This window comes from Ursus americanus, chromosome 21 (assembly GCF_024610735.1).
Source record: "Ursus americanus isolate L20-20 chromosome 21, mUrsAme1.1.p, whole genome shotgun sequence".
NCBI lineage: Eukaryota > Metazoa > Chordata > Mammalia > Carnivora > Ursidae > Ursus > Ursus americanus.
Window position 1 is genome coordinate 27890719 of NC_142147.1, and position 22002 is coordinate 27912720.

At 51.4% G+C, this 22002-nt stretch overlaps 1 protein-coding gene across 2 annotated transcripts; it reads right to left on the bottom strand.

The window, feature by feature from the left end:
- Positions 1-907: 907 nt before the first annotated feature.
- On the bottom strand, positions 908-19950 carry LOC123800534 (C-type lectin domain family 18 member A). 2 transcript variants are annotated; one of them, XM_045810278.2, is made up of 12 exons: positions 19534-19949; positions 18912-19003; positions 16718-16957; positions 5865-5962; positions 5338-5459; positions 5040-5147; positions 4380-4472; positions 3882-3988; positions 3150-3279; positions 2756-2852; positions 1788-1879; positions 908-1311 (listed from the first exon to the last, which is right to left on the bottom strand). In XM_045810278.2, the coding sequence occupies exons 1-12, from the start codon at positions 19670-19672 to the stop codon at positions 1274-1276; spliced, it is 1356 nt and encodes a 451-aa protein (XP_045666234.1). In that variant the 5' UTR covers positions 19673-19949; the 3' UTR covers positions 908-1273. The 2 variants fall into 2 exon arrangements, with proteins under 2 accessions (XP_045666234.1, XP_045666232.2); XM_045810276.2 differs by lacking the exon at positions 3150-3279 and having other exon boundaries at positions 19534-19950.
- Positions 19951-22002: the final 2052 nt, after the last annotated feature.

Here is a 22002-nt window from a genome sequence, read left to right on the forward strand (position 1 = left end):
ATTGCTGGGTCAAATGGTAGCTGTGCTGAACTTTTTGGGGACCCACCCAACTGTTTTCCAGAGCGGCTGTGCCATTTCACGTTCCCACCTGCAGCTGGTGAGGGTTCCAGCTGGTCCAAGTCCTCGTCAACATTGTTACTGTGTGTTTCTTTGATGACAGCTGTCCTACCGGGCGTGGAGTGATGTCTCGGTGTGGTTTTGATGTGGATTTCCTAACGGCTAGTGATGTGATTGTTGGCCATTTGTGTAGCTTCTGTGGAGAGCTATCTATGCTCATTTTTAGGTCATTGTCTTTTTGATAAATTCCTGTTCTGCCATGATTAGAGCTGTTTCTACGTTTCTACCAGTTGCAACCACAATAAAAATTGTGGCTGTTACGTTTGTCCTGGTTCCGGGGTCCTGGGCCACACTCCCACCTCCAACCAGCAAAACAACTCCACACATCACAGTGTGCCAATGGGCCGGGGTGCTTTCCAGACCCTGATGAGGGCACCTCCTGGCCTCACCTGCGCACACGGGCCCCTCTCACCACTGTAGGGAGTGGAGGGAGCCGGGGCCACGACACATCCCCCGCACAGATAATCACAAAGAAAGTGGGAGGAACACACAGGAGCAGGCATAAGGAACACAGGCGGAGGGTGTGAGCAGAAGCATGGAGCGGACAGAGCCAGGAGGGGGGAGAGGAGCTGGAGCGGGAAGTTAGGCATGCAAAGAGTTTCTGAATCTGTGCATCCCTCAGGGGCTAAGACCGGAGAACTTCCAGAAGGTGGTCTGGGTCACGTGGGTGAGCAGGGAAGGGCCTGGGTCAAGGGCAGCTGGCAGTGAAGCCCGTCAGGCTCCCTTTGGTCTTCCTGGGATCACCCTGGGTCGGCGGACCCCCTTCAAGACAAGCAGTCGCAAGTCCGGCTGATTCATAACTTAGTTTAATCCTTTGTGGGATGCACCCTGGGCAGTGAGGAACCTCCATCTGCCCCAGAGGCTCCGGCGACCACGGAGGAGAGTGGTCTCTTCGGACGGCTGGCCCTGCCTCCGGTTCGGGCGCCTGACACCCATCTTCTCCACAGCAGGCTGAGGGGCCCCAGCTCCCCTCCCCCTATAGCAGACTCCCTCTGGGCCGGACTTGTACCCCCTGCCTCCCTCCTGCAGGGTCTCTCTGAGACCTCTGTGGATGTTGGCTGGTGGTCCTGGCCTGGCCCTTGTTCCAGACAGGGGGGCAGCTGGGCGAGCGTGGCTGCGCATCCGGGTGCTGGCAGGGGAGAGGCACGGCCGAGTCTCAGGGCCCCAGGTCCCACCGGGAAATGTGCTCCTCAGCTGGAAAGGAAGCCAGACAGAGCGAGGGTCAGTGGCAGCCCAGGCGGTCCTAGGATGGGGACCTTTCTGCGGTTGGTCCTGAAATGCCTACGTTCCCACGTGGAGCTCCAGACCTTTCCAGCAGGGGCTGCTGGGGGCCGGTTCTGGGCCAGGTTTCACCTCTGCTCCCCGCCATAGTTCTCTGGGCTCTAGGGAATCAGGGAACACTGGTGACCCCAACAAATCCCTAACTTGCAGCTTTGGTGACAGGAGGAAAGGGACGTTGGAGAAATCCCAGGCCAGGCTGGCATCCCAGTTCCGCGGCCATGTGGACGTGCTGTGAGATGCTGGGCTTCTCTCTCCTCCCTGGGCCTCGGGGGCCGCAGGAGCCACAGACCCCGCGTGCTCAGACGCTCCCCGGGCCTGTGACCTGGATCTCCGCGCACCTGCAACGGGCCAGCAGGGACCGGCAGAGGGAAGCTGTGAGGGGCCCTCACCAAACTGGCAGATGTAGCGGTTTCGGGTTTTACAGCGCTGGTCGTTCCAGTTGAAGGCGGCTGAGGCCTGCAGCTCCACGCAGTTGCCGAACCTGCCAGGCCAACAAGTTGGGGGCTGAGCGTGGGGGAGTGAAAGTAGGAGCCCAGGAGGGGCTTAGCTTACGCTGCAGCAGGCCCCCTGTGCCGAAGAGCCCCGTCCCACCCCCGAGCTCCCACGCCTGCTCCTTGGGCCTCTGCAGCTCTTCTCAGCAAAGGGGAGGCTCTCAGCACAGCCCCTGCCTGGGCAGCAGCTCCCCCTGCTCAGTGCCAGCACTAAGCCCCAGCCCACCGGTGGGGGACGGGGGGCTGTACCTGGAATACACAGGCCCACGTCTTCCCTGCCAGCAGGGAGAAGGTGTGCCTGGGAGCCCAACCAGGCCCACGTCCTCTAGGTGACAGGGCGGGGGTATGGGCCTGGCTGCCATCAACCAGCTTGAGGGAGTGCGGGGCAGACTTTTGGAGCCCCTGGTGGTCCACACAGTCTGACTTCCTCCACCCCTGCCCCTCCTGCACTGGGCATTCCTGGGCTTTGAAGACCAGGACAAAAGACCACATAACCAGAAGGCCCTCAGTAGAGGCTGGCGGGAGAGGGGATTGCTCAAGACCACCAGAATCAGTGTGCGGATACAGGCAGAGGAGTGTAGTGGGGGGCGGGGTGGATGGCTAACAGAGGACAATGGACGACGCCTTCTGGAGTCCCCTGTCCTGTAGGTGAGCCCTGGAGGCCGGCCTGTGCGTCAGCTCAGCACTGTGCTGCACCAGCTGTGCCCGCACTGCCTGGGCTCCTGGGCACCAGGGGAGGCCCTGGCCCTCAGGGGGCTCAGCCAGGCAGCAGGCTGGGCGGAGTTTCTTCAGTGGCTTCTGAAGGCTCAGCAACAGGGCTCAGGTGAGAGAGCGAGCCCAGGGGATGGAGGGCACCCCAGACTCACCCCTGGTTGTCAGGCTGTCCAAAGGCGAAACTGGTGAAGGACTGATGCTCCCCCGTGGTCCAGCGGAAGGAGTCCTTGGTGGTCTTGTAGGTGAGCCCTGGGCCACGGCAGCTGAGGTTAGTCCACAGCCCTGGGGCCCCACGCAGAGCCCTGGGCTCCCTGAGAGGAGCGCCCCGAGCTCGGAGCCTGCTGCCTCATGCCCTTTCTGCTGCCAGGCCTTAACCCCTTCCTAGCTCTTCCAGCCCCCAGTGGCTCCCCCTCTCCCTCCCTTCCCTGCTCTCCCCAGAGAAGAAGGTTGCCAGCCCTATTCTGGGCCCCCAGCCCTCACCACAACCTTACTGTCTGCTGGTGGGTTTTCACAGATTCCTGCACTCCCAACCAGCCAGGCACTCACCAATCCAGAAGTTTCTGGTCTCAAAGTCGTTGTCGGTCACCTCGTTGGTGGTCTCCAGACGGCCCAAGTAGAAGGCGAGGATGTCCTGCACTTTCTGGCTCTCAATCTGGGCTAGCACCCCACCTTTTCCCTGTAACCCCCACTCCAGGTCACACTGGCAGGGCCCCAGAGCTCAGGCCATCCCTTCCTGCCCATTGTGCCACCTCGCCACGGCCAGGGACGTCATCTCCCCCACCCCACAGTCTCCTGCTTCTTAGAGTAGGGGTCCCACTTCCTCTCCCCAGCCCGCATCTCCTCTCTCTGGGCACGGGGGCCCAGACTGGCAGGGCCCTGCCCTTGGGAGGCTTTGTTTCATCTGTTCAGTGTCCTGAATACATTCGAATTGGTCACCAACATTAATACATTGAGAGATGCCAATGAAAATCTGAATTTCTGATTCTCTTGAAAAATCCCAAGTTCTGGCCTCCCTGAACTCCGCTACCTGCCTGGCAGCCAGCAGCTAGAGCTGAATTAGGACGGCTCCTTAGAGGGAGGTTGGGCGGGGCCTCCCCCCTGGGTCCCTCAGCTCATTCAATGACCTCCTGGCTTCCATGGGCCTCTGAGTTTGTGACCCCTGCTTTATACTAATGACCAGAGTCAGGTCAGGAGAAATTGAAGGAACCATCTCTTAGTCCAATAAGACCTTCACTCGAGACCCTGGGGGTCCCTGGGAAGGCAGGGGTCCACCGTCACCTGGCATTTCATCTTGGCTCCATAGTACGTGTCTGCCTCCGAAGACACCAGGAAGCAGTCTCCGTCAATCCGCAGGTCACAAGTGTGGAAGGGAAAGTGCACCTTGGCTGCAGACAGGGGAGTCTGACTGCGTGTGGGGACCTCAGACACATGATGCTTTCCACCCTACCGGGGAGCTAAGCTCAGGGAGCCCTTTCCTCTGGCCACTGTCTCCAAGCTGGAGAGTGGATGGGAGTCAGAGGCCGGCTGGGGAATGGGTAACATCCAGTTGGCTCTCTTAAAAAAACAAAAAGGGTTTGTAGCATTTGCCAGATTCTATGGTGTGAATACCGCCGCCGTGGTTGGTTTCAAGCTACCAACGCAATGTGACTGAGCAGGGAGTCGGGAAGAAATGCGCCCAGTGGGCTCCTGTGAACTGGTCTGAGCCGGATCCAGCACCCCGCTTGGGACTCCCAGGGGGTGGCCTGGCTCATCGGGGGACATCGGGGCAGGACTCACTGGCACACTGGGGTCCCCCATAGCCGACATCGCAGACACAGGAACACTCCTCTTCCCGGAACCGGCCATGCACACACTGCACGCTGCACCGCACTGTGGGGGGGGGGCGGAGCTCAGCCCGCAGCCCCTGGACCCTGTGCTGCCCCTCACAGGCCTCGGAGTGTGGGGGAATGGCCAACCGTGATGAGCAAGACCCTCAAGGATGGAACCCCATCAGGGATTGGTGTCTGGTTTGATCTCCATGAGAAGCAAATTGGGGCTTGGGGGGTGACGTGCCTGTGGTCAAGAGCTGGGAGGGGGACAGTGGGACCAGAGTCTACTTCTAGATCTTGATAATGTCCTCCTCCCATCATCCCAGGACCTAAGGGCCAAATCTGATGCCACTTTGAATCCCCTACACGGCTCAGGGCCCGGCAGGTCCTCAGGCTGTTGGTTGAATGACTGTATGCGGTGTTCAGATCAGCACGTACCTGGTCGGTACCCACACGCTCCCTCAGGACCCTCTCCAAACACTCCCAGTGAGCGCTGCAAGGCCCTGGGACACCCCGCGCAGGAACGTGTGTCCCCCCTCACCCCCTGCGCCGCCTTCGGGGCCCTGGCCCAGACTTCACTTACTGGGCCCCTGGGCAGTTGGGACCTGGAGCTCCAGGCGCCCCTCACCTTGGCAGTATCTGCCTGTGTAGCCGGGGGGACAATGGCAGTGGCAGGTGCTGACGTTCAGATGTCCGTGGTTCCGGCAGCTCATGCGACATGGGTTCCTGGGGACCTCTGGTCAGATAAGGATGAACTCTGAGAGGGGGTCTCCTTCAGGCAGGTCAGCTGGGTGCCTCCCTGGGTGCCAAGGGCCAGGGCTTTGAGGACAGTCCCACCGGATGCTGCCCCCCTCCACAAGGGTCACCACATTGAGCTCTCTTGTACCCGCTGCTCCAGCAGGAGGCAGGCAGGGTGGGGCACTTACCACAGAGCCCCCCTGCGTGGTCCCAGGCTTTGAAGCAGCCAGAGACCCTGGCCGTGCAGAGGGAACACCAGGAGCCCTTCTTATAGGGGGCGATTGTCTTCCCGTTTACCTCCCAGTTGCCTCTGTGAGAGCAAGCACCAGAGGGCTGCAAGGGCCCGGCCTCGGGCAAGACAGGGGTGGCCTTGCTGCCTGCCCCACCGGCCCCTTCAGCTCCTACTGGCCCGCTCAGGGCGTCAGGGAGCTGGGGAGACAGGGAGATGTCCTCGGAAAGGAAAGATGGCCTCCAAATGAATACCAGTGCTCCATTCTCCCACCGGGCAAAGCCGAATGGTGCTGCCACGGAGCGGTGTCTGAAAAGCCACATTCTGCTCGGCTGCAGTCTCGGGGGCTGCGCACTGCCGCACCCTCTCCCTTTCTTCCTTCCCTCTCCCCGTGAGGGGCAGACCCAGGGGTAAAGGCCTTCGAGTGGGTGGTTGAGCGTTCTACCCCCGGTGGATGGCAGGGTAGCTGCAGGGGTGGCGGCTTACCCGGGAGAGTAGGCGCAGACGAAGGCTTCCAGCTCGGCCTGGGCCCCAGAGCACCGGTGCCACCCGCAGCCCAGCTGGCTCGAGGTGGCCCACACGAGCTGCAGGAGACACGGTGGCTCAGAGACCCTATCATGGGCCACCGCACTCCCAGTGTGGGGCCCAACAACACGGATGATGCTTGCCTGGTGAGGGGGGACACAGCCTCTGCCCCAAATGAGGCAGGCAGACCTCCCTCGGGGCCTCGGGAGCCGCAGCAGTGCTGGGCAGAGCTACGAGGATAGGTGGGAATAGCCTGGGAAGGCTTTCTGGGTGGGGAGAGGGGAGAGGTTTGGATCAGCAGATACCAGAAGAAAGGAGAGAGTCATGGGTGGGTGGCGAGCGGCAAAAGAAAGTCTCAGACCTCGAAGGTCTTGCGACAGATTGCACTCATGGCTACAACCCTTCCCTCCTCCCTACAGCCCGCTCTTAAACGTGCCTTTGCAGTTCTTTGCAACAAGAGCAGGACTCTCTTTTCCAGCCTTGAATCCGGCTGACCCCGTAGCTTGCACTGGCCAACAGAGTGCAGCACAAGTGATATGGAGCCAGGAGGGCCTGGGTGGCTCCGTCGCTTAACCGTCCCACTCCTGGTTTTGGCTCAGGTCGTGATCTCAGGGTTGTGAGATTCAGCCCCGCGTCGGGCTCCTGGCTCAGCGAGGAGGGTTCTTGGGATTCTCTGCCCCACCCCACTCGGTGCGTGTGTGTGTGTGTGTGTGTGTGTGTGTGTGCGCGCGCGCGCGCACACGCAAGTGCAGGAGTACTCTCTCTCTAAAATAAATAAAATAAAGTCTTAAAAAAAATGATAGTGAGCTGGTTTTGAACCTCAGCCTCAGGAGACCCCACAGGCAGAGGCGAGCCTGCTCCCAGCCCACACAGCGGCTGATCACACTTGCACGTGGGCCCTGCAAAGACCAGAAGAACCTCCCCACTGGGCCCAGCCCAAATTGCCAACCTACAGAATCACAGGATGCTAAACTTCGCGGTAGTGTGTCATGCAACAAAAGCTAACAGGTGTTGATCTCTGATGGTATTCAACACTTAGATTCAAATCTTAAAATCAGTGACAGCTTGGAAACAGCACAGTCAATACAAGGGAATAGTTAAGCAAACTCCTGTAACGCTCCATATGACAGCTATAAAGTAGGGCGACACGGACAGATGTATCCAATAATTAGAGAACATACATTGTTTTTAGGAATGCATGAAACTTTTGCAAATATTGACCCCTCGCTTAACCACAAAGCAAGATTCAACAAAAACCAAAGGAACAGTATCTCGTGGGCTGCATTCTATAAATTCAATGCAATAAAATGTCAAGTAAATAACTTAGAAGTAAGGAAAGTTTGGGGCACCTGGGTGGCTCAGTCGGTTAAACATCTGACTTAATTTCAGCTCAGGTCATGATCTCATGGTCCTGGGATCAAGCCCCATGTCAGGCTCTGCGCTCAGCAGGGAGTCTGCTGGAGATTTTCTCTCTGTCTCTCCGCCCTGCTCGCTCACTCTCTCTCTCAAATAATAAATAAATCTTAAAAACAAACAAACAAAAAGAAGTAAAGGGACATCTGGATGGCTCAGTCGGTTAAGTGTCTGCCTTCAGCTCAGGTCATGATCCCAGAGTCCTGGGATTAAATATAAAAAAAAATAATAGAGTAAACTGAATAAAGTAAAAGAAAGTAAATAATGGGGGTGCCCCATTAAAATACATAAACTTAAAAAGTAAATAATAAAAATAAGAGCAGAATTTTTTTTTAAAAAAGAGGATAAAAACAAGTAAAAACTGATTTGTTAAAATAGACACACCTCTGGAAAGACTGGTAAAGAATGAAAGAGAGACGGCACAAATAAACAAAGCTGCAAAGTTTAAAAGGACCTAGCTATAGACACAGAAAATATTTTTTTTAATGATTTTTTATTATATTATGTTAGTCACCATACAGTACATCCCCGGTTTCCGATGTAAGGCTCGATGATTCATTAGTTGTGTATAACACCCAGTGCACCATGCAATACGTGCCCTCTTTACTACCCATCACCGGTCTATCCCATTCCCCCACCCCCTCCCCTCTGAAGTCCTCAGTTTGTTTCTCATAGTCCATAGTCTCTCATGTTTCATTCCCCCTTCTGATTACCCCCCCCTTTCTTTATCCCTTTCTTCCCCTACCGATCATCCTAGTTCTTATGTTCCATAGATGAGAGAAATCATATGATAGTTGTCTTTCTCTGCTTGACTTACTTCATTTAGCATTATCTCCTCCAGTGCCGTCCATGTTGTAGCAAATGTTGAGAATTCGTTCTTTCTGATAGCTGAGTAATATTCCATCGTATATATGGACCACAACTTCTTAATCCAGTTATCTATTGAAGGGCATCTCGGCTCCTTCCACGATTTAGCTATTGTGGACATTGCTGCTATGAACATTGGGGTGCATGTGGCCCTTCTCTTCACTACGTCTGTATCTTTGGGGTAGATACCCAGTAGTGCAATGGCTGGATCATAGGGTAGCTCAATTTTTAACTTTTTAAGGGACCTCCACACTGTTTTCCAGAGTGGCTGTACCAACTTGCATTCCCACCAACAATGTAGGAGGGATCCCCTTTCTCCACATCCTCTCCAACAATTGTTGTTTCTTGCCTTGTCTATTTTTGCCATTCTAACTGGCGTAAGGTGGTATCTCAGTGTGGTTTTGATTTGAATTTCCTTGATGGCTAATGATTTTGAACATTTTTTCATGTGTCTGTTAGCCATTTGTATGTCTTCATTGGAAAAGTGTCTATTCATATCTTCTGCCCATTTTATGATTTGTTTGTTTCTTGTGTATTGAGTTTGAGAAGTTCTTTGTAGATCTTGGATACCAGTCCTTTATCTGTAGTGTCATTTGCAAATATATTCTCCCATTCCGTGGGCTGCTTCTTAGTTTTTCTGACTGTTTCCTTGGATGTGCAGAAACTTTTAATCTTGATGAAGTCCCATAAATTCATTTTATCTTTTGTTTCTCTTGCCTTTGGAGATGTGTCATGAAAAAGGTTGCTTTGGCTGATGTCGTAGAGGTTGTTGCCTATGTTCTCCTCTAGAATTTTGATGGATTCCTGTCTCACATCGAGGTCTTTCATCCATTTGGAGTTTATTTTTGTGTATGGTGTGAGATAGTGGTCAAGTTTCATTCTCTTGCATGTAGCTGTCCAATTTTCCCAGCACCATTTATTGAAGAGACTGTCTTTTTCCCACCGGATGTTTTTTCCTGCTTTATCAAATATTAGTTGCCCAAAGAGCCGAGGGTCCATTTCTGGGCTCTCTTTTCTGTTCCATTGGTCTATGTGTCTGTTTTTGTGCCAGTACCATGCTGTCTTTGTGATCACAGCTTTGTAGTACAGCTCGAAATCCGGCATTGTGATGCCCCCAGCTTTGTTTTTCCTTTTCAACAGTTCCTTGGAGATTCGGGGCCTTTTCTGTTTCCATACAAATTTAAGGACTGTTTGTTCCAGTTCTTTGAAAAATGTCCTTGGTATTTTGATCGGGATAGCATTGAAAGTGTAGATTGCTCTGGGTAGCATGGACATTTTAACTATGTTAATTCTTCCGATCCATGAGCATGGAATATCTTTCCATCTTTTTATGTCTTCCTCAATGTCTTTCAAGAGTGATTTATAGTTTCTAGAATATAGGTCCTTTACGTCTCTGGTTAAGTTAATTCCAAGGTAACGTATGGTTTTTGGTGCTATTGTAAATGGGATGGATTCCCTAATTTCTCTTTCTTCGGTCTCGTTATTCATGTATAGAAATGCAACTGATTTCTGAGCATTTATTTTGTATCCTGCCACGTTACTGAATTGCTCTATAACTTCTAATAGTTTGGGAGTGGCTTCTTTTGGGTTTTCCATATGGAGTATCATGTCATCTGCAAAGAGAGACATTTTGACTTCTTCTTTGCTAATTTGAATACCTTTGATCCCTTTTTGTCGTCTGATTGCTCTTGCAAGGACTTCTAGTACTATGTTGAATAATAGTGGCGAGAGTGGGCATCCTTGTCGAGTTCCTGATCTTAAGGGAAAGGCTTCCAGCTTTTCCCCATTGAGAATAATATTTGCAGTAGGCTTTTCATAGATGGCTTTTATGAGATTGAGAAATGTACCTTCTATTCCTACACTCTGAAGGGTTTTAATCAGGAAAGGATGCTGTATTTTGTCAAATGCTTTTTCAGCATCGATTGAGAGGATCATATGGTTCCTGAGTCTTTTCTTGTTGATATGATGTATCACGCTGATTGATTTGCGAATATTGAACCACGCTTGCATCCCAGGTATGAATCCCACTTGATCGTGATGGATAATCCTTTTAATGTACTGTTGGATTCTATTAGCAAGTATCTTGTTGAGGATTTTGGCGTCCATATTCATTAGGGAAATCGGTCTGTAATTCTCCTTTTTGATGGGGTCTTTGCCTGGTTTGGGGATCAAGGTAATATTGGCCTCATAGAATGAGTTTGGTAGCTTTCCTTCTGTTTCTATTTTTTGAAATAGCTTTAGGAGAATAGGTATTATTTCTTCTTTGAATGTTTGGTAGAATTCCCCAGGAAAACCGTCCGGGCCTGGAGTTTTGTTATTTGGAAGGTTGTTTATCACTGACTCAATTTCTTCATAATTAATTGGCCTGTTTAAGGAATCAATTTCTTCCGGTTTCAATCTTGGTAGTTTATAGGTTTCCAGGAAGGATTCCATCTCTTCCAGATTGCTTAGTTTATTCGCATATAGCTGTTGATAAAAATTTCTAATAATCCTTCCAATTTCAATGGTGCTTGTCGTGACCTCTCCTTTTTCATTCATAATTTTAATAATCTGGGTCCTTTCTCTTTTCTTTTGGATAAGTCTTGCCAGTGGTCTGTCAATTTTATTGATTCTCTCAAAGAACCAGCTTCTAGTCCTGTTGATCTGCTCTACTGTACTTCTGGTTTCTGCTTGATTGATTTCAGCTCTAATTTTGGTCAACTGCTTCCTCGTGCGTGGATTAGGCCTGTCCCTCTGTTGCTGTTCCAGCTTCTTGAGGTGAAAATATAAAAACTGCATTTTAGATTTTTCTATTCTTTTGAGTGAGGCTTGGATGGCTATGTATTTCCCCCTTAGGACTGCCTTTGCAGTATCCCATAGGTTTTGGACTGTTGTATTTTCATTCTCATTGGTCTCCATAAATTGTTTAATTTGATTTTTGATTTCCTGGTTTATCGAGTCATTCCTGAGCAGGATGGTTCTTAGTCTCCAAGTGTTTGAGTTTCTTCCAAATTTTTCCTTGTGGTTGAGTTCCAATTTCAGAGCGTTGTGGTCTGAGAATATGCAGGGGATAATTTCAATCTTTTGGTATCGGTTGAGACCTGTTTTGTGTCCCAGAACATAGTCTATTCTTGAGAATGTTCCATGGGCATTAGAATAGAATGAGTATTCTTTGGTTCTGGGGTGTAGTGTTCTATATATATCTATGAGGTCCAACTCGTCGAGTATGGCATTCAAAGCCTTTGATTCTTTGCTTAGTTTTTGCCAGGGTGTTCTGTCTATTTCTGATAGTGGAGTGTTGAGGTCCCCTACTATTAATGTATTTTTATTTATATGTCTCTTTATTCTGGTTAAGAGTTGGCTTGTGTATCTTGCTGCTCCCCTGTTGGGGGCATATATATTTATAACTGTCATATCCACTTGTTGAATACTTCCTTAAGAATAATATAGTGCCCTTCTGCGTCTCTAACTATAGTCTGTAGTTTAAAATCCAATTTATCTGATATGAGAATTGCTACCCCAGCTTTCTTTTGAGGTCCATTTGCGTAGACACAGAAGATATTTTTTAAATCCCTGTTTAAGCCTAGATTTTTTCAAAGATTTTATTTATTTATTTATTTATTTATTTATTTATTTATTTATTTGAGAGACAGGGAGAGCAAGCGAGCAGGGGGAAGGGCAGAGGGAGAGAAGAATCTGGAGCAGATCCTGTGCTGAGCCCAGAGCTCAACGCGGGGCTCGAGCTCACAACCCCGAGATCATGACCTAAGCCGAAACCAAGAATCAGACGCTTAACTGACGTTCTGCTCTTATTTTTTTATTTACTTTCTTTTTATTTTTAGGTTTTTTTTTTAAAGATTTTATTTATTTATTCGACAGAGACAGAGACAGCCAGCGAGAGAGGGAACACAAGCAGGGGGAGTGGGAGAGGAAGAAGCAGGCTCATAGCAGAAGAGCCTGATGTGGGGCTCGATCCCAGATCGCCGGGATCACGCCCTGAGCCGAAGGCAGTTGCCTAACCGCTGTGCCACCCAGGCGCCCCTATTTTTAGGTTTTATATATTTTTCTTAGTAATCTCTATACTGAACGTAGGGCTTGAACTCATGACCATGAGATCAAGAGTCACATGCTCCACTGACTAAGTGAACGAGGCACCCCCATTATTTACTTTCTCCTACTTTATTCAGTTTATTCTATTATTTTTTATATATTCTTGATACGGGTTCTTAGCTCATTCATTTTTAAGTCTTTTTCCATTTTTGCTGTATTCATTTAAAGCTATTTCCCTCTAAACTTCATTAGCTGCATTCTGTGAGTTTTGCTCTTCAGTGATTTTATTGTCATTCAGGCTTACGTGTTTCCTCTTTTCCATCACGAGGTCTTTGATTTTAAAGCATATATTTAAATTTCCTATGTTTTCTCCTTTCCTTCTTTTTTTTTTTTAAGATTTATTTATTATCTGAGAGAGAGAGAGAGCAGGGGGAGGGGCAGAGGGAGAGAGAAAATCTCCAGCAGACTCCCTGCTGAGCGTAGAGCCTGACATGGGGCTCCATCCCAAGACCGTGAGATCATGACCTGAGCCGAAATTAAATCAGATGCTTAACCGACTGAGCCACCCAGGTGCCCTCCTGTTTGATGCTAGCTTTAAATCTCTCTTCAATACTGAACAATCCTGACCAATACATTGGAAAACATAAAATGGACAATTCCTTAGAAAATAGACCTTGGCAAAATGGTCTCAAGAAGAAGTAGAACATGTGAAGTGATCTCTGACCATTTCTAAAAGTCGAGCCAGCAGTTCAAAATCCACACATACGTATGCATGTACCCACAAAACAAACAACCCCCAAAGAGAGCAAGGCCCAAAGAGTTTTACAGGAGAGTTATAGCAAATATTATAGAAACTCTTCCAGGAAATAGAAAATGAGGCAAAACTTCCAACTCATTTTATGAGGTCGGTGCAGCATTGCTCTCACCCAGGTAAGGGCAGCATGAGGAAGGAAATCAGAGCTCAATTTCACTATCAAATAATAATTAGCAAACCAGGTCTAGCAATGGATTAAAAACAATGGCAGCACACACCCTGCATCACATTATTTCACATCACGTGACATGCCAGCTTGGCAGATACTCAAAACACTTAACCAGCAGGCATGGGGACTTGCCAGTCAGAACAGATGCTGGGCTGGAGCGGGATCCTAGAGACCCGCTACTGTGCCGGGCATTCCCTCTCTGGTTCTAGATCATGGGACAGATCCTAGGTATCCCAGGGAAGACACTAGGCCAGGTGCATTCTGGGAACTTGGGGTAGCAACTGTTTACTAATATGTAAGTATTTTAGCATTTGAATAACTGTTATAGCCCATGGTGTATAGATGAATCACAGCCCTGTAAGTAGGAAGGCAAGGAAGAGTTAAAATTTAAAAATATATATTAATTATGATATTGAGATTATGTTTTCTAAAAAGAGCCAATTTTAGAGATATATACTAATTTATGGATAAAATTATGTGATGTCTGAAATTTGCTTAAGAATAATAGGAGAGGGGCGCCTGGGTGGCACAGCGGTTAAGCATCTGCCTTCGGCTCAGGGCGTGATCCCGGTGTTACGGGATTGAGCCCCACATCACGCTCCTCTGCTATGAGCCTGCTTCTTCCTCTCCCACTCCCCCTGCTTGTGTTCCCTCTCTCGCTGGCTGTCTCTATCTCTGTTGAATAAATAAATAAATAAATAAAATCTTTAAAAAAAAAAAAAAAGAATAATAGGAGAGGAGGGGCACTTTTTGGGGCAGGTTGTGATCTTAGGGTCATGGGATTGGGCCCCGTGTCAGGCTCTAAGCTCAGCAGTGAGTCTGCTTGGGATTCTCTCCCTCTGCCTCCTGCCTCCCCCCAGCTCACGCACACGCTCTTGTGATTTCTCTATCTAGGATAAATACTTTTTTTTTTTAAGAAAAGAATAATAGGAGAGGAGAGGAAAAGGATATAGATGAAACAGGATGAGCCATGAGACCATGAGTTAATAGTTGTTGGAGCTGGGTGATGGGTGATACTACTCTGACTGCTTTGTATGTGTTTGAAATGTTCTATAATAGAACGTTTAAAATATCTAACCAGGAAGATCTAGTATCGTGTAGCACCTTTGTACGTACATCCCAAAATTATTAATGTATTGCATCACTTTAATAGTTAAGGAAAAATCATACGATTATTTCAATAGATGTAGAAAAAGCATTTGATAAAACACAAGACCTATTCATGGTGTAAAAAAATCCCAAACAGGGGCACCTGGCTGGCTCAGTGGGTAGAGTGTGAGACTCTTGCTCTCAGGAGTCATGGGTTTGAGCCCCTTTGAGCCCCAAGTTGGGTATAGAGATGACTTAGAAACAAAATCTTTAAAAATCAATCAATCAATCAATCAATCTTAACAAACTTAGACTAGAAAGAAATGTCTGTAACCTGATAAAGGCTGTTTATTAAAAAGTTCATATGAGAGAATCGGGAGCCAAGCATAGACAACACATTTTTGAACAATAATAATGATAATATGGGGAATTTTCATTTCAAAACTTTCTATAAAGCCATAGTAATTAAAACATGTGTGCACGGATAAACAAAAAAAGCAATAGAACAGAATCAAGAACTCAGCAATAGACCTATGGGCAGATGTGAGATTGGTTATGACTAAGGTGGCATTGTGAGTCAGCGGGGGAAGGATTCAATACTCAATGGAAGGTGCCCATTTGTGGGTTTTGTTTTTTTTTTAAGATTTTATTTATTTATTTGAGAGAGAGCACAAGCAGGAGGAAAGGCAGAGGAAGAGGGAGAAGCAGGCTCTCTGCTAAGCAGGAAGCCCAGTGTGGGGCTCGATCCCAGGACCCTGGGATTATGGCCTGAGCCAAAGGCAGATGCTTAACTGACTGAGCCACCCAGGTGCCCCAGAAGGTGACCATTTGGAAAGAGATCAAATTAAATCCTATGTCACACCCTGCATGAAATTTCCAGGTGGCTTAATGATGTCAAGACGAAAAAGAAAAACATTTAAACTTTGGAAGAAAATATATTTCTGATGTCAGAGTAGAAATGGATTTCATTCTTTGGTGGGGGAGGGGCAGAGAGAGGGAGAGAGAGAATCCTAAGCAGGCCTGGGGCTTGATTTCACAACCCTGAGATCATGACCTGAACTGAAATCAAGAGTCAGACACTTAACTGACTGCGCTACCCAGGCACCCCTAGAAAATGATGTCTTAAACATGATACTACAAATGAATCGATTATACATTTTAAAAATTGAGAAAATGGATTAATTAATATTAAAACCTTCTAAAAGATTTATTTTATAAAATATAACATAAACAATGAAAAATTACGAACCATATACTAGGAAAAACTTTTATCAACATGACCAACAAAGAGTAGAAAGAATATAGAAAGGATGCTTAAAAATTAATAAGAAAAAGATGTACCATGTTATAAAAATGGGCAAGGGGTATGAACAGGTAATTAACAGATCAGGAAATATGCTCCATTTCAAATTAAGTGTAAATTAAGGAGGCATTTCATGGTATTGAGTAGACCAAAATCCAGGAGCCTGGCAATACTGGGGAAGTGAGGACTGACTCGTGGGCAGTCGGAACAGTCGCTTTAGCAATAGTTCCTAAGGTCGTAGTTGCATGCTGTGACCCAGCCATTCGCCTTCCAAGTGCATCCTAGAGAAACGCTGGACACGTGTGCATGAGAGGACCTGCACTAGGATTTGTGCATTGTGAAATGACTTTAAATAGTAAAAATGTAGAAATCAGATGCCTGTAAATTGTAATTTCTTCATAGTGAATCACCCATATATATCTGGATCCATGGAAGTAAATCTTAGAAAAATGGTCAGGGATGGTACCCGAGACGCACGGAGCAATCACAGAGGATTTAATAACAAACAACCCACTTACAAAAACGGGAAAGGTATCGAAACGCTTAGATGTGTAGTAAAGGTAGTCGAACCTACTTCGGCTCTGCCTGTGTTTTTCAGGGCTGTACCCTAGCAGCTAAACAGCACGAGGTGTGGAGAACAAAACAGAGGAAACGTGCTTGGGAGTGATGCACATGGACTTCAGAAAAGTCACCTCTGGGGAGGGACAGAGGAAAGGGCAGGAGTAGGGCTTCAGTTTTGATTAGTTGTTTGTTTTAAATATTTATTTATTTATTTGAGAGAGAGAGTGCGAGAGAGAGGGAGCACTGAGGCAGAGCGAGGAGCTTGATGCGGGACTCGATCCCAGGACCCTGGGATCATGACCTGAGCCAAAGGCAGACGCTTAACCGACTGAGCCACCCAGGTGCCCCCAGTTGTTGGTTTTTTCTTAAGAGATGAGAACAAATATAGTTAAACATTTTCTAAATGTAGATAGTGGATAAAAGGGCGTCCATTACTAGATTTATGTTTGAAATAGTTCATACTTAGAAAAAAGGAAAACTATACAAATCGGAGGAAAAGCAGCCACCAATCTGAAGACGAATGGTAGCCCTTCTGAGCTGAGCCCTGGGGCCCGGCGCCCCAGCCTCACCTGAGTGTAGTGGGTGCAGGTGGCGTTGCGGGCGCACTCGGCTGCCGCATGGCTGTACCAGCGCCCCTCTGCGAACCACAGGCCCACCACGCCGACGAAAGACGCTGAACCCGCGGGCAGCAGCTGCACATTCCAGCCTACTTGCTGGGTGGCCCAAGGTGCTGACGCGGGGCTCTGGGCTGGGGCACCGCAGAGGGCCGCCCTGGCCTGAGCCCATCGGGCCAGGCTCTCGCTCCAGTCCTGGGGGCAGCACAAACAGAGGTGTCAGCAGGGACCTTTGGGCCAGGCCTTAGTGGTCCCATGTCTCCCCCGGGTGCAGGGTCATGCTGAGAGCACTGGACGGGGAGTCTTGTTTCACCCACTTCCGCCCGGGGCCGGGGAAGATCAGACGGGGCCTGCAAGGAGCTCTCGGAGATGCGTTGGTAAAAGCACCAGCGAGGTCTGGGCACCTGACCCGGGACTGAGAGCTCCCATCCTCCTGACTCCTGCGTGGGTGCCCTTTGGTCCTGCCTTAGGCACCACCCCAGAGGGGGATGGGTGTTCCTGAGGGAGCAGTGCCAGCCCTGACGATGGGACGGGCTTCTATGGTCGATTTTTCTGTCTGGTAATGTGAGCCCGGGGCAGGGCCCAAGCCATTCAAACTGGTTTTGTGTTTGCCGTTAGGTACAGCTGGCCGTAGCCATTGTCAGGAAGGCTTGGTTGCTCCCATTTGGCTTTTCTTTGATGCAAAAGGCCTCAGCAGTCAGGCCGCTTTGTCCTGTCCCTGCTTCCCACCCTGGCCTTGTGTAGGAATGCCAACGGGGAAGCAGGACCAGAGAGGCTCCTGGCCTCAGGGCTTCGGCCTCAGCCAGCACCATTCTGTGGGGTGGCCCTAATCTTCTCTCCCCACCCACACACCAACAGACCTCCCCTCATACCGCACGGCCACCCAGTCGTCTCCCTTCCTCTTAAATGAGGGGCTCAGCAATCAAGACAACTTGGGTCACGCCATCACCACACCCTGGGCCAGCCCAGCCACCTCGTCCCAGCTCTGTGCCCTCTAGCAGTCCCCTAATCTCCATGAGACTCAACAACCGCATCTGTGAAATGGGGACAGTAAGGTACCTGCAGGGTAAGATTGTCGTGGGGATTCAAAGGGCACAGGAGACAAAGTGCTGTGCTCAGGGTCTCACCCACCGTGGGCAGGGTGGCCGTTGCAATTTTGCCTCTGATGAGGATGGGAGCCAGAGCAGTGGGACTATCTGGGGGGCCCCTTGGCAGCCCTGCACCCCCCTAAGAGCCTTAGCCTCCACTAGGTAAAAGCCCGAGAGGCCCGCAGAGGTGAAGGCGGCTGAGTGGTGGGGCTGATTTCTAAGAGTTTGGCCAGAGGCATGTGAAAAGCGTAGACACCGATGACCGATGACCGGCTGAGCGGGAGCACTCCTCCGCTCTAGGCACTTGAGCTGGGAGCTGGGAATGTGGGCAGTGGGAGCCAGGACCTGGGCCTGAGGAGGGGCACAGCTGCTGCAGAGCGGGGAAAGGGGGAGAAACAACCCCCTCCCGCTGGCCTGCCCCACCCCCACCTCCTGGGAAACTGACCCGGGAGCTCTCAAGGTCACCACCACGGAGCCAGCCTGGAGGAGTTTAGGGGAGGCAGCCATGGGGAACCTTGCCCACCCCCACACCGTCCCGCCCTCACCCCCGGGCCTGCTAGCATGTGCTGGGGCAGCATTTCTGGGCCCCAGGATGATGGGGCCAAACTTGCACGTCCTACATCAGCCCCCAGAATAGGAGCGGAGGCCTTGGAGGGGCCCCTCCTCGTCTCCCAGATAAACCAGGAAGAAGCCCTGGGTCCTGGTCACACTCAAGCCGCCTCCCTCAAGCAGGATGCTTCTCCCTCCCAGCCTTCTGCCCCTCTGATCCTGCTGGGACTCCTTTGTGGAGCTCCTCTTTCCTGCAGGGCTCCTTCCATGTCTTCTGGTCTCCAGGGCAACGGGATGGGATGTGAGGAAAGGCCAAAGGACGGCCCTTCTGGGCAGCAGGCCACTGTGGAGCCCTAGCAACGAGGCACGGTCCCCCCCCCCCCGTGGGCAGGGTGACTGGCTGCCCCCTTGCCCTGCCCAGGTGGAAGGGCGCCTGGCACCCGCATGGCCTCCTGAGCCCTGTTCCGGGGTGCGCCTCCAGCCACCCCCTCGGCGAGCCCCTGGGGACTCACCATCCTGTGCATGTTGGCCGCAGGGGGGTGCACGCGGCTGCGCAGACGGTTGTGCAGGGAGAGAAGCAGGAACGTCTCTTTACTGCTCAGGGCTGGGGCAGGAGACAAGGTCAGGCCCCCTGCACAGTGGGACCTGGGCTCTCCCCGGGTGACCCTGGCTGATGGGGGGTCGCCATGGCAAGCTTAGAGGGCAGCCCTGACCTTAGGGGACAAGAGCTGACGGGGCACGGGAAGATGGCAGGCCTGCGGGAGACAGAGAGCTCGGGGGTGGGAGAGAGGCAGGTGTACAGGGGCCCTTGAGCTGGGGGTTGGGCTCACAGGAGCAAAGTGGGGCCATGGGCTGGATGTGTGAAGAGGTCAGCCCTGGGGACCCCAGCTGCAGACTCTGGGCTGGTATTCCTCCTCGACCCCCAAGCCTGGGCCCACTCCCCTTCTTTCCTTCCGCTCCCCCGTCCCAGCCTCCCCCATCCATCTTGGGTCCCTGGACTACCTGAAGGGAGCTCTTCCAACCACATTAGCCTGCCTGAGCTCAGGCATGGGCACTGGCTTCCAGAAGCCCCCTGGTACCCCTCTGTAGCACCCATAGCTTCTCCACCTCGTTCCTCACCCAGGGGCCCCTTACCTCCAGGCGTCAGGGCCCGCTCCTCCTGCCGTGGGAGTAGCTGCCCCTCTGTCCAGGCCATGCCAAGGAGAGCCAGGAGCATGGGCAGGAGGCCGGGCCGGTGGCCCCCCAGCCTGGCGGACGGCTCTGGCCACGGCATGGGCCTGGTGGGCGCTCTGGAGTGGCCTGGCTCAGCTGTCCAGCTTGCTTCACAGGCTGGATGGAGCTACTCACAATCTCAAGGAGTCAGGCTGGACTGGCGGACAAAAGGGGGAGGCTGGTGAGTAATCGGTGTATCCAAAAAGCCTCCCGTCAACACTGGCATGAAGAGACAGCCAGCTCCAATCCTAGGGCTCCCTCCCTCCTCCAGCCGAGGGCCTGGCCAGCAGCCCTGCCCACGACAACCAGCCGAGCAGTGTGCACTGACCCTGTGGCCCCTGCTAATCATTGCAGGATGATTAGAGCCCTCGGGGAGCCCTGGGAGACCCCGCTGATTGGCCCGCAGACATTCCAGGGCTGTGGATTAGCAAATGATGGCCGTGTTCTGACTGGGACAGTGTCCTTCGGGCCCTCCAGCAGCTTCTAGTCCCAGGCCCAGGCCCGGGGCAGGCAGGCAGGAACTGGGCAAGACCCCAGGGGAGTTCTTCCCTTTCTTGGGAAGCTCGTCCCAACCCCCAGCCATGAATTAAACATAGGCAGATGGTAACCACATACGAGGCAGGTGCCACGGGTGGGTGGGGGCCCTGGGGGGTTAGGTGTGTAGGGGAAGGGCCTGGGCTGCACCTGCAGGAGGAAAAGAGGGCCTTAGGACTCTGGGCAGTCTGTGTGGGCAGTATGGGGGGCTGGGCCCTAGCTCCGGAGGCCCCCTCATCCCCCACATGTCTGCAGGCCAGGAGAGGGCAAGGCGAGTGGAGGAGAGCACGTGATGTCCCTGGCTGACTGGAGTCCTGCTGGGAGCAGTCAGGCTCTAGACAATCAGGCGGTGTAGCAGGAGGGCAGCAAATTGCCATGATGTTTTGGGGCCTGGCTGAGGCCTACAAGATCCCACCAGAATGCAATGAAGCAGATGTGCCCCGAGGCCCATGACTCAGAAAAGACAAGGCTGTCCTGCAGGCCATTGCCAAATGCCCACAACCCACCTCAGGGCAGATCAAATGTTATTCACCCACCACAAAGGACAGCATTGGAAGGCAACTACTTCCTCCCTCCGGAGTTTGTGTGACCCCTGACCTCTAGGCTGGCATCCTGTCAGAGCCAGGTGTCACCTACCTGGGAAACTCTGTTGAGAGGCAAGTGGGCTTGGCTTTCTGGGGAGAAACACTGATGGGAAGTGGATATTGTCACAGGTATGGGGGGAGGGGACAGGGGCAGGGCCAGGCACAAGGACCCCTAAGCTGGCCTGGGGTTGTGCGTCCCCTCCCCGCCAAGTTCCCTGGGGCCTTAGGAGTTTCTTCTCCCTCCCACGGATGGCCAGACAACTTCAGATTCATCGTGCCTGGGTCCTAGCAATGCTTAATAACGTGACCTTTCTCACAAAGCCAAAGACACCTGTGGCTTCCCCGAATGGTCACAACAATACTGGGCATGGCAGGTGCCGTGCCCATTTCGTAGAGAGGAAGCGGGGCTCGCTGTGTCTAAGGGACTTGCCTCAGGGCACCTGGTGAATGCAGGGTGTGTCCCAGCTGATCCAGGCTTTCTGTCTTCACCTTCCTGGACACCGGTGCAAATCTGCTTTTGTTTACTTCGCAGCCCTCTGAGTTCAATTCCCGCAGCCCTGCTCGATGCCAGGGAACAAAGCCCGATTCTTGCTCCCAGGCTTTGAAGATAAATGTGGCTCTTCTCCCGTGTAGCACAGTCCAGGTACTTGGGACAAGTAGTATATTTTGAGGCCTGGGGTGGGGTGACTTTTGAGGGCTCTGGCTCCCTGCACATGGAGGCCAGTGTGAGGCCCAGCTTCAGGAGCCAGCAGACGAGGAGCTGAGGGGCTAAAACGCCAGACCACCGAAGACCTGGGTTCTAACGCGGATGCTCTGTGTGACCCTGGGATTGTCACTTCCACCCCCGGGCCTCAGGGTCCCCTGGTGTTGAGCAGGACTCCCTAAGCAAGCGTCGTTCCTTGCTTTACAGGGCACCTCGCCCTGGGCCCAGGCTTTTTACAGGAGTCTGCTGGGAGTTTGGGGCGGGTGTCAGGAATGGGCACCTCCTTTCTTGCATGGCGGATCTCCCCCGTGAGCAACTTCTGTTCCGATTTCTATCACCATAGATTAGTTTTATTGTTCTGAATTTCCTATAAACCGACTCCCAGTGTACGCACACTTTAAGGCCTCGATTCCTTTGCTCTCCATGTCTGCGAGAGTCATCTGTTGTGGTCTGTTTCAGCAGGTTGTTTTTGTTTGTTTGGTTTTGGGTTTTTTAATGAAGATTTTATTTATTTATTTGAGAAAGAGAGAGAGAGAGAGCATGAGTGGGGGGCAGAGGGAGAGGGAGAAG